Raw genomic sequence first — 13,136 nt, 5'->3', positions numbered from 1 at the left:
AAAATTCAAAACAGGCAAAACCTTTAGGGATGCATACATAGATGGCAAAACACTAGTTTAAGGAAATGCAAGTAAGTGATTTTCACATGAGCCATTACATGGGTCCCAGGAGGAGTGAGAAAGAAAGGGGGGTCATTATTTGGTAATTGGGGGTGCTTCTGAGACTGAGCTACTTTTTGATTTGAAGATATATGTTTGTTTCATAATTGACCATGCAACCAAACTTATATGTTTAATGTGCATTTGTATATATGTTATATTTTACAACTAAAAATAAAAGTAAAGAACTAAAAATTCTTTATACAAACCTTAATGACAGCAGGAATGCAAATTTCATTGAAGTGGTGCAGCGACCTGGGCAGGAGTTTACAGATTATAATTGGACTTAAACATTTGAAATATAACCCAAATCTAAGAGGGAAAGCTAAATGACCCCTCCTCTAAGTGGTAAAGTCCCTATTTTGGACTTCAAAGACAGAATTGAAACAAGATTGTGAAGAGAGCTCAGGGTGTCCCGTTACTGTATCAGACCAGATGCAGGCACATCCCAACCAGGCACTCTAGCTGTTAGGAAGCCTCAGCAAACTGGGAACGCATTCCTGAAAACTGGAAAGCTCAATCTTAAAAGAAGGAATTCATATGCCAAGCAGCACTTTCAAGAAGAAAATAAAACCAACATTGGGGATACCCCAAGTTCCAGAAATGTTTAAAGCCGTAAATAATGGGAAATGCAGTAAAAGAAGCCGAGACAGACATAGGACTGAATGAAATAAAGAAATGTAATAGCTAGAGACACTAACAGGGTACGAACTCCCATTCCATTGCTGAATTCATAAAGGGTGACATGGTTTGAAGGCCTAGCAACAGACGAGAGGAATTTAGAAAGGTGGTGCTATATCCCCAAGGGTTGAGGGATATATGTCTGTCCCTACCATGCAGGAAAAGTCAGCCCCTGGCATAGTGCCTGCGCACAGTGGACAAGCATTCACATTTGCTGGGTGAATAGGAAACCAGAACAGAAGGGCTTCGAAGCCGAGCTACCGCGACAGGAGGTGGCGCTGTTCGCAGTCTAGAGTAGGGAAGGCGGGGCTTAGAGCATCCTCGTAGCCAATAGACAATCTGCCTCTAACAGCCAATGAGGAGGGAGCTGTGCTCAGATCAACAGGGAGCGCACGCTCTGATGCGCGCGCACAAGGCCTTGAACTCGGACTGGGGGACTGTCGGAGCCCCTAGACCAGTAGAGACGTGGCCTCTAAGGAACCCCCCCAACCCCCACCCCCGTAGGCCGTCCCCACCCAGTGTCTTGATCCCCGCCTCCAAGGGCTGCCCCGGGAACCCCACCCCGCCCTTCCTGGAGCCCCTGGGGCCAGCGTCCTCCCCTTTCCCCGCCTCCCGCTGCCGCTCAGCCCGCACTGCAGTATATGCGGCCACGCCCACCCCACCTACTGCGAGACCTGCCCCACGTGTGTCCACAACCCTTTCCCAAATAGGGACGTTTCCTGGCACGGGAAGCACCCGTCTGACAGGTATACTCTGCGTGCTCTTTGTAACTGCCTGACCTCCCCAACTAGATGGCAAACCCTGAAGTCAGGGCTGGGTGGGGTGTGCCTGCATCTCCCTGTTGCTCACCTGAGGATGTCCCAGGGAGCAGGTCTCTTCAAACATTACCCAGCTCGACCTAACTCCTGGGGCAATGCCGGTTCCTTTACCGTTCGAATAGAATTAGGCTTTCCTGTCACTCCATTACCTGGGAAGGAACACTTGCTGGATGGAAGGTGGCACAGAATTCCTCTGGGACCCCACATCCTTCAGATTAGCCTCTTCCACGAGTGGGTGTGCTGTTTTCTGCCTGAAGGCACCGGGGTTGAATTAGGGTGCTCAGAATAGAATTTGTGGAAACCAATTAGGTTCTGCCCTAGAAATTAGATTGATGAGTCTTCTTCCGACCAGAGCATGTGGCCAGACACGAAGGCAAAAGTAAGAGAGAAGTACTTAAAGTGGAGCCTTGAGTTTGCAGGAGACGGTACTCATTCATGTGTGGATGAAAAGGGGCCACGCGCCAACCTGACAAGCTCAGGGAAGGCCTGCATGGTGGCCTTGCAAACTCAGACCTACAAACCACAAAGGATGGTCTGAAATGTACACTTTTTTTAAAATCTTTATTGTTGAGATTATTTACTGATGTCTGTTAGGTCGAAAGGGGGTCCAGGAGCTGATGCATGCCTCCACCAGGCAGATGGTGACGTAGATACTGGGCCCTTCCTAGAATCCGTAACAGGCCAGTGCACCAGGTAAATGGTGACGCACATACCGGTCCAGCCTTGGAATTCCTAACAGGTCAGCTACCAGACAGATGACGACACCTGGAAACTGTGACGACCCCCGCGGCGGGAACTCCCACAGCTCATGCTCCCCCGCCCTCACTGAACAGCTGTATAAAAAAAGAGCCCCCCTCCCTGTTGGCGTGGATCCACGTGCCCTGTCTTTGGGGTTCGTGGGTCACCCGGGGACGCAGAATAAAACCTCTCCTTCCTTCCTTTTCTGATCAACTCTCTTTATTTCCTACGCCGCTGAGCCACCTAACCTAACAATGTCCACCTTTTCCCACCCCCCATTGCCCTCCTCTGTCGGTTCCCTCCCTGCCCCATGAAATTAAACTTTTTAACTAAAAGAAGCTTATAGCAGGTATGTCCTAGCCTAGAATCTTCCCTGACAAAGGTCAATCTTTACCTTAATTAAGTCTGTCTACCGTCTTTTGCACCTACAATAACATTCCTTTGGAATGTCAGGTAACTCCCCTTCCTCTAGACCCCTCAAGGCACAACCAATGCACCAGGGTGGAGACCACAAATCTTCTCATTATTATTGTTACCATGTTAATTGTCATAGTTTTCATCCAATTCCAGAGGTTCCCCCTCCCCTTTGCTTTCTCCCATCTCCCTAATCTATCACCAATGGATTTCAAGTAACCCATTTGCATCTTCCCTTTTAATTGATATGTATAAAATTAAGTGGGAAAATGCCATTCTCTGGAGCATTATCTCAATACGTTTAGATTTTGCTTCCCGGTAATTGTGATCAGCGTGCCTCAAATAAACTCACAAAAATTCTTTACAGGTTTGAATGTTTCTTACGTTGACACGTGACCACAGAGGGGAAGCACAGCCAGGACCTTGCTTCACTGGGCAGGTGTCAGAGCCTCATGGCACAAAAAAAAAAACAACAACAACTTTCTGCCCAGCCGACGTGGCTCAGTGGTTGTGTGTAGACCTATGAACCAGGAGGTCAGGGTTCGATTCCCAATCAGGGCACATGCCTGAGTTGTGGGCTTGATCCCCAGTGTGGGCTGTGCAGGAGGCAGTCGATCAACTATTCTCTCTCATCATTGATATTTCTTTTTTTTTTTTTTTTTTTAGGGTTGGCAGAGCCCGTTGAGACTTTACTTTGGAAAAAGAACACTTGATTTGGCTTTAGTTGGGGGCACGGGAAAGAGGCAGTCCCCCTCCACAAGGGTGAGCCGAGGACTGGGGCTGAGCCTCAAGCGGGGCTTCCCGAGCCCACAGCTTGGAGGACAGGAGGGCCTGCAGTCATCATTCACTTGGGGAGGACATCAGATGATTCAGACACCAGCTTCCCATCTCGGGTCTCAATCTTCTTCACAACCACCGTCTTGGAGGAGCTGGTGCGACTGAAGGAGCCAGAGCTCCCGCCTAGGCCGTAGTTGAGGTTCCCATAAGATGGGGACATCAGCCCACCTGAATAGCCGCTGGTGGTCTTGGTGTGGATACTCATGTTCTGCATGCCAGATTCCAGCCAGTTCTCCTCGCCTTCCAGCAGCTTGTGGTAGTTGGCGATCTCCACGTCCAGGGCCAGCTTGACGTTCATGAGCTCCTGGTACTCACGCAGCTGCCAGGCCATGTCCTGCTTGGCGTTTCTCAGAGCGGCCTCCAGCTCAGCCACCTTGGACTGAGCATCCTTGATGGCCAGCTCCCCACGCTGCTCAGCATCAGCGATGGCAGCTTCTAGGGAAGCCCTCTGGCTTTTGAGATCCTCAATCTCAGCCTGGATTCAGCTGATGTTCCGGTTCATCTCAGAAATCTCAGTCTTCGTGCAACACAGGTCATCCCCGTGCTTCCCAGCCAACATCTGCAGCTCCTCATACTTGATCTGGTACATGGTCTTAGCCTCAGCCCGGCTGCGGTTGGCAATGTCCTCATACTGGGCCTTGACCTCAGTGATGATGCTATCAAGATCCAGAGAGCGGTTGTTGTCCATGGACAGCACCACAGATGTCGGAGATCTGGGACTGCAGTTCATGAATCTCCTCTTCATACAGCTGCCTGAGAAAGTTGATCTCATCAGTCAGCCCTTCCAGGCGGGACTCCAGCTCTACCTTGTTCATGTAAGCTTCATCCACATCCTTCTTGATGAGGACAAATTCATTCTCCCTCTCTGTGCGCTTGTTGATCTCGTCCTCGTACTTATTCTTCAAATCCTCCACCAGTCCCTGCATGTTGCCAAACTCTGCTTCCAGCCTCAGTTTCTCCTGACCCAGCATGTCCAGCTGCCGCCGAAGGTTGTTGATGTAGCTCTTGAACATGCTGTCCATGTTGCTGCGAGTCGTCTTCTGCTGCTGGAGGAGGCCCCATTTGGTCTCCAGAATCTTATTCTGCTGCTCCAGGCTCCGCACCTTATCGATGAAGAAAGCAAACTTGTTGTTGAGGGTATTAATCTGCTCCTTCTCCTGGTTGCGCACGGCCTGGATGTTGGGGTCCACCTCCAGCTTCAGGGGGCTCAGCAGGCTCTGGTTCACTTGGACAGCTGTGATGCTCCCCATGCCCCCAGCTCCGCCGTATCCCCTAGCCAGACTCATGCCGGTACGCAGGCCACCTCGATAGCTGCTGCCCACACGGGAAAAGGACGAGGAGCTGATGTGAGTGCCCGGTGCACTGGAGTACGAGCGGCTGCTGAAGGCCCGGGGTCCGGAGGTAGACACCTTGTAGGTCTTCTGGGTCACCTTTGTAGACATGGTGGAGGCTGGAGTGGAAGACTGAATCTGACAGAGATTCGAGAAGAAGCCAAAGAAGCTGCTTCTCATCATTGATATTTCTATCCCTCTCTCCCTCTCCCTTCCTCTCTGAAATCATTAAAAATGTATTATTTTTTAAAGCCTTTTCTACCCTGAGTGCTCGTAAATCTCCAAAGCCAGGGAGGCCACTGGCTCATTCGTTCCTACAATTCTAGAATCCTCTCATTGTGTCCAAAGCAAAGGCAGCCTGCTAAGGGACCTGCATGCCCATGCTGGGCAGAGGCCATTGTGCTGGTGACAAGTAAGTCAGCACCATCCCTTGGGGGAACCCGCTGGGACTCCAACCCACTCTCGTGAGCAAGGAAACTTCTGTGCAGAAGCTCCCAGCATCCCTTCCAGTGCCCTGCCAAACCCAGCTGGTGAGCGGCCCTCGGGCTGCCCTCTCTCTGAGACACCCTCACTCCAAATGGGGACTGGGAGCTTAAAGAAGAGGCCTCCTATGTGTGGAATCCAGGTTTATCCTGGACAGATTCCATAGCTTAAAATCAGAGATTAAGCACCTCTTTCGGTGCAAAAAATGTTGAATCCTTACCAAAGAGCTAATATTTTAGACTTGGGCCCTGCCTTCTAGGATGTTATTATGTCACTGAGATGGTAAAAGATATACTCAAAGTCTAATATGTGGACAAAGAGGGGCCACATGCTGCTGTAACGTACCACGTGAATCACAGAAGGGCGCCTCAAGAAGTCGAATTAAAGAGTAACATTTATTGCAATCCGGGACTATGAGCGGCCATTTCCCAAATCTCATAGTGATAAGATGGCCACAACACCAGACTTATATAGGCAAAGATCACAAAGGTATTGATTACATCCCAGGCTTTGGACTGAGGAACCTGGTTTGCAAAAAAGCAGTTTACAGAAGCAAAGCAGCATGTTATCTAAATTACAGTTTTGGGTCTCCGGATCACTGAGTTGACAGAAACACATTATCTAGAGCCCTCGGGTCTGGAATGAGGAACCTGGTTTGCAAAAAAAGCAGTTTACAGAAGCAGAGCAGCATGTTATCTAAATCACAGTTTCGGGTCTCCAGAACACTGAGTCAACAGGGACATGTTAACTGGAGCCCTCTGACCTTGGGATAATTGTGTTGTCCTTCCCAGGTAAAGGAAAGTGTGCTTTCTAAGATCAGTATGACCACAACCAATGGGATTTCACATTACAATCAATAGGGTATTTAATCAAATGGGGTGATTTATATAATTCAGAAAACTAAAATAACTTTTCTATTGTTAAACAAAGCAAATAAGCACAGAAGTCAAACAGCAGGGTTAAAGTTAAACTATAGTTTCTACCTGAGATGATTGCTACCATACTTCAATGCTAGCCTGACTAGCTCAGGGAAGGCCTGCATGGTGGCTTCATGTAACTCACTTTCCTCTTCTCTTTTAATTTTAATGTATAAAATAAGGTGCAAAACTGCCATTCTCTGGAGAATTATCTCAATCAGTTGAGATTTGGCTTCCTGGCAATTGTCAACAGTTTAGCTCAAATAAACTCATAAAAATTCTCTAGAGGTTTGAATGTTTCTCACACTGGCAAATATTTGAAGATGTTTTCATAGATACGTATACACAAAGGTGTGGGCACCTTCTACTAGCATAGTGGGCCTTTTTCTCATGCACCATCCTGTGTTGTAATGTACCCCTCGGGCCTTGGGATAATTGTGCTGTCCTTCCCAGGTACAGAAGAATGTGCTTTCTAAGACCAGTATGACCACAACCAATGGGATATTCACATTACAATCAATAGGGTATTTAATCGAATGGGATAATTTATGTAATTCAGAAAATCAAAATAACGTTTCTATTATTTTAGCAAGCAAATAAGTACAGAAACCAAACAGCAGGTTTAAAGTTAAACTATAGTTTCTACCTGAGATGATTGCTTCCATACTTCATTCCCCACTGGTTTTATGTACATGAGTCAAATCTTGGACTCATCCTTATTAGTTTTGGGGATTGTACTGCCCCCTAACTACAAGTAGTTTGACCTAATTAATTTTTTCTAAACTGCCAGCTGGGCACATTTAGTTTTCTATTTACTCACCCCACTTCTTTTAGGGGCATTCTCTATTCTGTTTCTGTTCTCCTGTCCCCTAGCACATCTAGCCCCACTTGGCTCTGGACTTTCTCACTGGCTACTAAAAATGTTCTTACAGTTACCAAGTGCTCTAGTGCCAGGGTCCCCATCAGTACTGTCCTCACTGAAGCCCAATTCCCCTCCTGCGGGCATTGAGCCTCCTCCTGGCCTGAGTGGAGCCCAGGCTAGGGATCTCATGGGTGAGGCCGCTGGCTGCCAGGATCAAGGCCGTTTTCTGGTGCAGAATCTGGGAGTGGTGTAGTCAGGTCTGGATGCCATCAACCTTAACAGCCATGGGCATGCTTAGGGCGACAGTGTATAGTCCCTTCCAAGTTATGGTGAGTCCTTGGGTAGTGAACTTCTTTACCCACACCGAGTCCCCAGGCTGAAAGGGATGTGCAGGGTCCGAGGTGGCACTGGCAGGGCGTCTTGAACAAGCTATGGGTGGCTATGGGTGGCTCTCTGGGTATACTGCAGGGCCTGCAAGGACTTCAGCAAGGAATGGTTATGACTTTTAGCATTTAATTCCTCCCCTAACTTTGGGTAGGATCAGGGGAAGTCTACCAAACATGATTTCAAAAGGAGAGAACCCCTCCCGGTTGGGGGTACACCTGGCCTGTAAGTAGGCAAAGGGCAGGAGTTTGGTCCAGTTTTCACTGGTTTCTGGGATAAATTTAGTTAAAGTCCTTTTAGAGTCCTGTTTATACCTGCCTTGAATCTGTGGCTGGTATGCACAATGGAATATCCAATTTATGCCTAAGACTTGACCTATACTTTGAGATACCTTGCCTACAAAGGCAGGGCTGTTATCTGATTCTATGACTGCTGGTAGCCCAAATCTAAATATAATTTCCTGGAGTAATTTCCTGACCATTATAGAGACAATTTTTGTCCTGGTGGGATAGGCATCAACCCATCCCGAGAAGGAGTCTATACTTATACCTCCCAATGCTCTCCTGGGGAGTTTCATTGGGCCCAAATTCCCAGGGGGACCCCCCTACCTTGCATTTACCTGTGACCTGCCTCACAAAAGTTCAGAAGTCTTGGTGATGTCTATGTGGGTAGCGTGGTGTAACGGGGCAACTAAAGTCCGACCTAGAGCCTCTGGGACCAACAGTCTGCCATCTGGTAGAGTCCACCAACCATTTGGTCCTCTGGTAGCTTGCTTCTATCCTGCCAATTCCTCCTCTTGTAAAGGCCCCACTGGTTTTGGGGCGGCTTCCTTGGCAGCTTGGTCTGCAACTCGGTTTCCTTGGGCGGTCTAGGGTGACTACCACTGCCCACTGTATACCAGATTTCATCCTGAACATAACTGCTCCCATCTTGTACATAACAGTACCTTGTCTGGTGATGATAGCGGGACATCTGTCAAATCTGGGCGAGCCGTTTATACTGTGTCTGTTACCTCTATGTAGTCATGGATGGGCTCCTCCAGATCATCATCTGGGAGCAGGCTGGCAGGGTTGATGGCCAGTGTCTTATGGAATCGGATGCGGAGCTGGTCCAGGAGAAGAACTTGGTACTGGGTGACCTTGACATTTGACATCCATCTCTCCAGAGCACCTCAAAGGAAGGCTCACTCACGTAGAGGTGGAAGGGCTTTGTGACGTCTGGCAAGGCAAGGGCAGGTGCTGAGAAGAGAGCCTTCTTTAGCTTCTCAAAGGCCCGTTGTTCCACTTCGGTCCAGTTTAGCAATCTCTGCGAACCCCAGTATCCACAGGCGGCAGTAACCAATTGCCCCTAAGAATTCCCAAACCTGCTCCTTGGTTGTAGGCATGGGGATCTGTAAGATGGCCTCTATTCAACTGAGGGAGAGGGTCCGTCTGCCTTTGCTAATGTCGTTCCCCAGTTATGTGACATCAGAGGAGCACAACTGTGCCTTCTTGGCTGACACTAGTAGCCTAATGCTTGTAAGGTGCCTAACAGGCCCTCAGTGGCTTGTCGGCAATTTTCCTCAGTATCTGCTGCCAGCAGAAGATCATCTACATACTGGAGTAGGGTACATTCTGGATGCTCCTGTCTAAAGGCAAGTAGGTTTGAGCTCAAGGTTTCACCAAAAAGGGTGGGAGAGTTTTTGAAACCTTGAGGCAGTCTAGTCCAGGTTCATTGTCCTGAGAATCCACCCTCTGGGTCATTCCATTCGAATGCAAAGATGGCAATTCCCTTCTTTGCTTCTAAACTCAGGGGGTATTGCCTTATCCGAGCTGGAGTGGCAGTGGCTTGCAATTGGACTACTACAGGAGCTTAATGACTTGCTAACCCCGGGGGGGGGGGGGGGGGGGGGTTGTTTTCTGCCCAAACCATGGGAAAGAGATGTTGTAATTTCCCCAAGTAAGCAGAGTCACCTTGGCCCTTTCCTGCAAGAGATATTCATCTGAGAGAGGACAGGTTAGAAGAATACAGACAGGGGACGATGGGTCCGGGCTTGGTTTCCTTGGATCCACGGTGAAGTGTGCTCCATCCCCCTCAAAGGATATGGTGGCTTGTAGTTTCTGTAAGAGATCACGTCCACGTAAGGGGTACTGGCATTCCGGCATGACCAAAAATGAATGTGTTACCGTGTTCTTTCCGAGGTCCACAGTCCCCTTTGATGTCCAAGGAAAAAGGCAGTTTGTCCGTTGGCTCCCTGGACCGATGTCTTCTTAGATGTTACGGGTCCCATTGGCTCTGTCAAGACTGAATAGGCTGCCCCAGAATACACCAGGAAACTAACTGGGGGTCCTATTTATAAAAATTATTATTCTGAGCTCTAAGGGGTTCAAGGAAAAGGAGTCCTGGCCCTATTAGTCCCCTTCCCTGAGTGTAAATCCTCCAGCTTGGTTTTTCCCCTCAGCCTTCCACTTTTCTTTATTAACCTTCCAGGATATTCTCTCTTCCAGTGCCCCTACTTCCTACAATAGGCATACTAATTCCCTTCCTAGTTTCCTGCCAGCCTTTTCTTTTTTTTAGTCCTATTTCTCCTCCAGGGTGTCCCTATTGTTAAAGACTTTCTAAGCTACCTCTACCAGCTGTGACCGATCCATTCCTTCAAATCCTTCTAATTTTTGGAGTTTCTTTTTCTAGCTGCTGCCTTTTAAGCCCCCACCCCCACCCCCCACCCCCCACCCAAAGCCCCAACAGAACACGGTGAAAAGTGTCCAAGGAGGCCTTGTCCCCGGGGGTTTTTGGGTTTCATTGGGGCACAGGGAGACACAAGGAGGCACAGGGAAATTTCCCTCCTTGCCACCGCAGCCAACTGCAGGATGAGAGGCAATTACAACCTGGTGAGCAAAGGGCGAGGGAGATTTTAGCCAGATAGGTGGAGGCAGGGAGCTCAGCGCAGGTCCCCAGGTGACTAGTGAAGGTGCTCCGCCACGGGAGAAAGGCATTTTCATCTGGCAGTCCTTTTCTCTCTGTTCCCCCTGGGAAAAAAGCGCTTGCCTCCAGCCAGCGGCCCTTACGCTGGCCAGGGGAAGCACTCCCTGCAATCAGACTCCCTGACCTCTCCAAAAAGCCCCTTTGTTTGAGTGTGTTTCCATTAAAAAGTACTGATTTTAAAAAACTAATAACCAAATGGTAACAAGTACTTTTACAGTCTTGGGATCTTGAGCAGATAACAGGAACACTGCCCAAGTCCCCTGATGGGGGCCTGGCAAGAACAGATGTGGGGGCCTTTGGCTGGGGGGTATAAAGTCTCCATTCTTCCTCCCTTGGCACTGCTAAGGACAGAATAATTGGGGAGGTCTCTTCACCTAGGGCCTAGGCAAAGCTGTGCTGAGCCATCTGGGTCAAAAGTGGTTTCCGCTCCCATTTTGGCTAAAAGGTCTCTGCCCGTTAGAGGGATTGGGCCATCTGGAAAATACAGTTATTCATGAACCACCTGGTGGCCGCCTAACTGACATCGGCTGGGGCGGCAGAACGGTCTGCAGCTGTGGTCCTGGTAGCTCCAATAATGTTGACTTCCTGTCCTGAGAGGGGAGCTACCTTCTGAGTAACTACCGAGTGCTCTGCCCCTGTATCAACCATAAAGTTCACAGTCTGGCCCCCGATTTTCATTTCGACCATTGGCTCATGGGGGCCCATTTGGAAAGAGCCCAGTTTGTCCTAGTCAGAGTCAGCTGTTGCCAGTCCGAGGAGGTCTGCCTCAGGCGGCTCTGGCCAATAGTGGCTGGGTGGTTTGGATGGCCTTGCCAGCTTCTTCTGGCCTGCTCCTGCCCTGCCTGCCTCTTCACTCCTGCTACTAAACCTTTCTCTGTCCCTTCTTACACACACAGAACCGGACCCAACGCAGCAAGGTTTGAGCAATTTTAAAATTCCTTAACATACATTCTAAGACAGTCAAGTTTGAGGAGGAGCTATAACCCATGTTGCAGGGAGGGACCGGGTTGCCTCCTCTTTAAAAAATACCTGAATAAAAGAACTAATCAAAATAAGGCTTGGGCTCTTCCTTTCCGTCTGGCCACAGCCATCAGGTAGACCAAGGTGGGCGCTTACAAGTACATCCAGGAGCTATGGAGGAAGAAGCAGTCGGATATAATGCGCTTCCTTCTCCGCATGCGCTGCTGGCAGTACCGCCAGCTCTCGGAGCTCCACAGGGCGCCCCGCCCCACCCGGCCGGACGAAGCGCGCAGGCTGGGCAACACGGCCAAGCAAGGTTATGACATATATCGGATTCGTGTGCGCCGCGGTGGCCACAAGCGCCCTGTTCCTAAGGGTGCGACCTACGGCCAGCCTGTCCATCATGGCGTTAACCAGCTGAAGTTTGCGCGAAGTCTTCAGTCTGTTGCCGAGGAGCGAGCTGGACGCTACTGTGGGGCTCTGAGAGTCCTGAATTCTTCCTGGGTTGGTGAAGATTCCACGTACAAATTCTTTGAGGTTATTCTCATTGATCCATTCCATAAAGCTATCAGAAGAAATCCTGACACCCAGTGGATCACCAAACCAGTCCACAAGCACAGGGAGATGTAAGGGCTGACATCTGCGGGCCGCAAGAGCCGTGGCCTTGGGAAGGGCCACAAGTTCCACCACACTATTGGTGGTTCTCGCCGTGCAGCTTGGAGAAGGCGAAATACTCTCCAGCTCCACCGTTACCGCTAATATAAGTAATGTTTGTAAAATCTTTACCTAATAAACAATTTAGGACAGTCAAATAAATAAATAAATAAATAAATAAATAAATAAGGCTTATTTTCTAACTTCATTTGTCCTTGGGTGTGTAAAGCAAATGACACTAATCAGATTGACATAAACTATTTAAACTTTGTTTCGGGAGGCAAATGCAAATCATTTACTCCCAAGTGTCCTTGGTTTAGGGAAGATAGGATTTCTGCTCAGTTTTCCTATTCTACTTGTCCCAGGTTACTGTCCTATCATCCAACTTTCTTTCAACATTTCTCTTTTCCTTCTCATCACATACACAACCTTCACAAATTTCACACTTTCAAATTAGCCTTCAAACCTTCTATGTCCTTCAAAAATGCATAACCATGCCTCAGACCTTCCATTAAGTATTTCTCTTTACCTTCCTCCATTACACCAAAGCCATACTTTCCAGTCAGTTAGAACTCTTAGCCTTAATTTTTAGGTGACATGTAAATAATTAACATTCCTCAGATTAGCAATACACTCATATTTTTTAAGAGACACAAACAGAAATCTCACTAGCTAAACAATTTTAAACAACAAAGACTGTTATGGGTTGGCTCAGCGAGATAGACCACCGACTCAGAATTTAAATTTAAGAGCCTTTATTAAGCTGGCCAGCTGACCACAGTGCCTATCTCCCCCTCTGGGAGCTTCGGAGCATGTGGCAGAGATCAAGGGTGCAGTATGATCCTTTATAGCACAACAGTGTTACCTTAGAAGTTCATAGAAAGTTCATAAGCACAAAGGGGGGGTAAACAGAGTCACACCTGGCTGGAGCGTATCATAACACATTGTTTTTCTAAGACAATCTAGCAATTTTTCTTCCATGGTTCCTAACCCT

General features: G+C 48.5%; 2 protein-coding genes across 2 annotated transcripts; one reads left to right on the top strand and one right to left on the bottom strand.

Moving 5' to 3' along the window:
- Window positions 1–3,418: 3,418 nt before the first annotated feature.
- Window positions 3,419–5,044, bottom strand: LOC118679414 (keratin, type II cytoskeletal 8-like). Its single transcript, XM_036356144.1, is given in 2 exon segments — window positions 3,419–4,291; window positions 4,293–5,044. Coding segments are annotated over 2 exon segments (1,434 nt in total). The 5' UTR covers window positions 5,030–5,044; the 3' UTR covers window positions 3,419–3,594.
- A 6,627-nt stretch (window positions 5,045–11,671) lies between these two features.
- On the top strand, window positions 11,672–12,294 carry LOC118679419 (60S ribosomal protein L15-like). The gene has a single exon (XM_036356154.1). It carries the CDS (start codon window positions 11,687–11,689, stop codon window positions 12,116–12,118), a length of 432 nt encoding a protein of 143 aa, XP_036212047.1. The 5' UTR covers window positions 11,672–11,686; the 3' UTR covers window positions 12,119–12,294.
- Window positions 12,295–13,136: the final 842 nt, after the last annotated feature.

Source organism: Myotis myotis, unplaced genomic scaffold (assembly GCF_014108235.1).
Source record: "Myotis myotis isolate mMyoMyo1 unplaced genomic scaffold, mMyoMyo1.p scaffold_m19_p_25, whole genome shotgun sequence".
Lineage (NCBI taxonomy): Eukaryota > Metazoa > Chordata > Mammalia > Chiroptera > Vespertilionidae > Myotis > Myotis myotis.
This window is presented reverse-complemented; position numbering and strand designations above follow the sequence as displayed.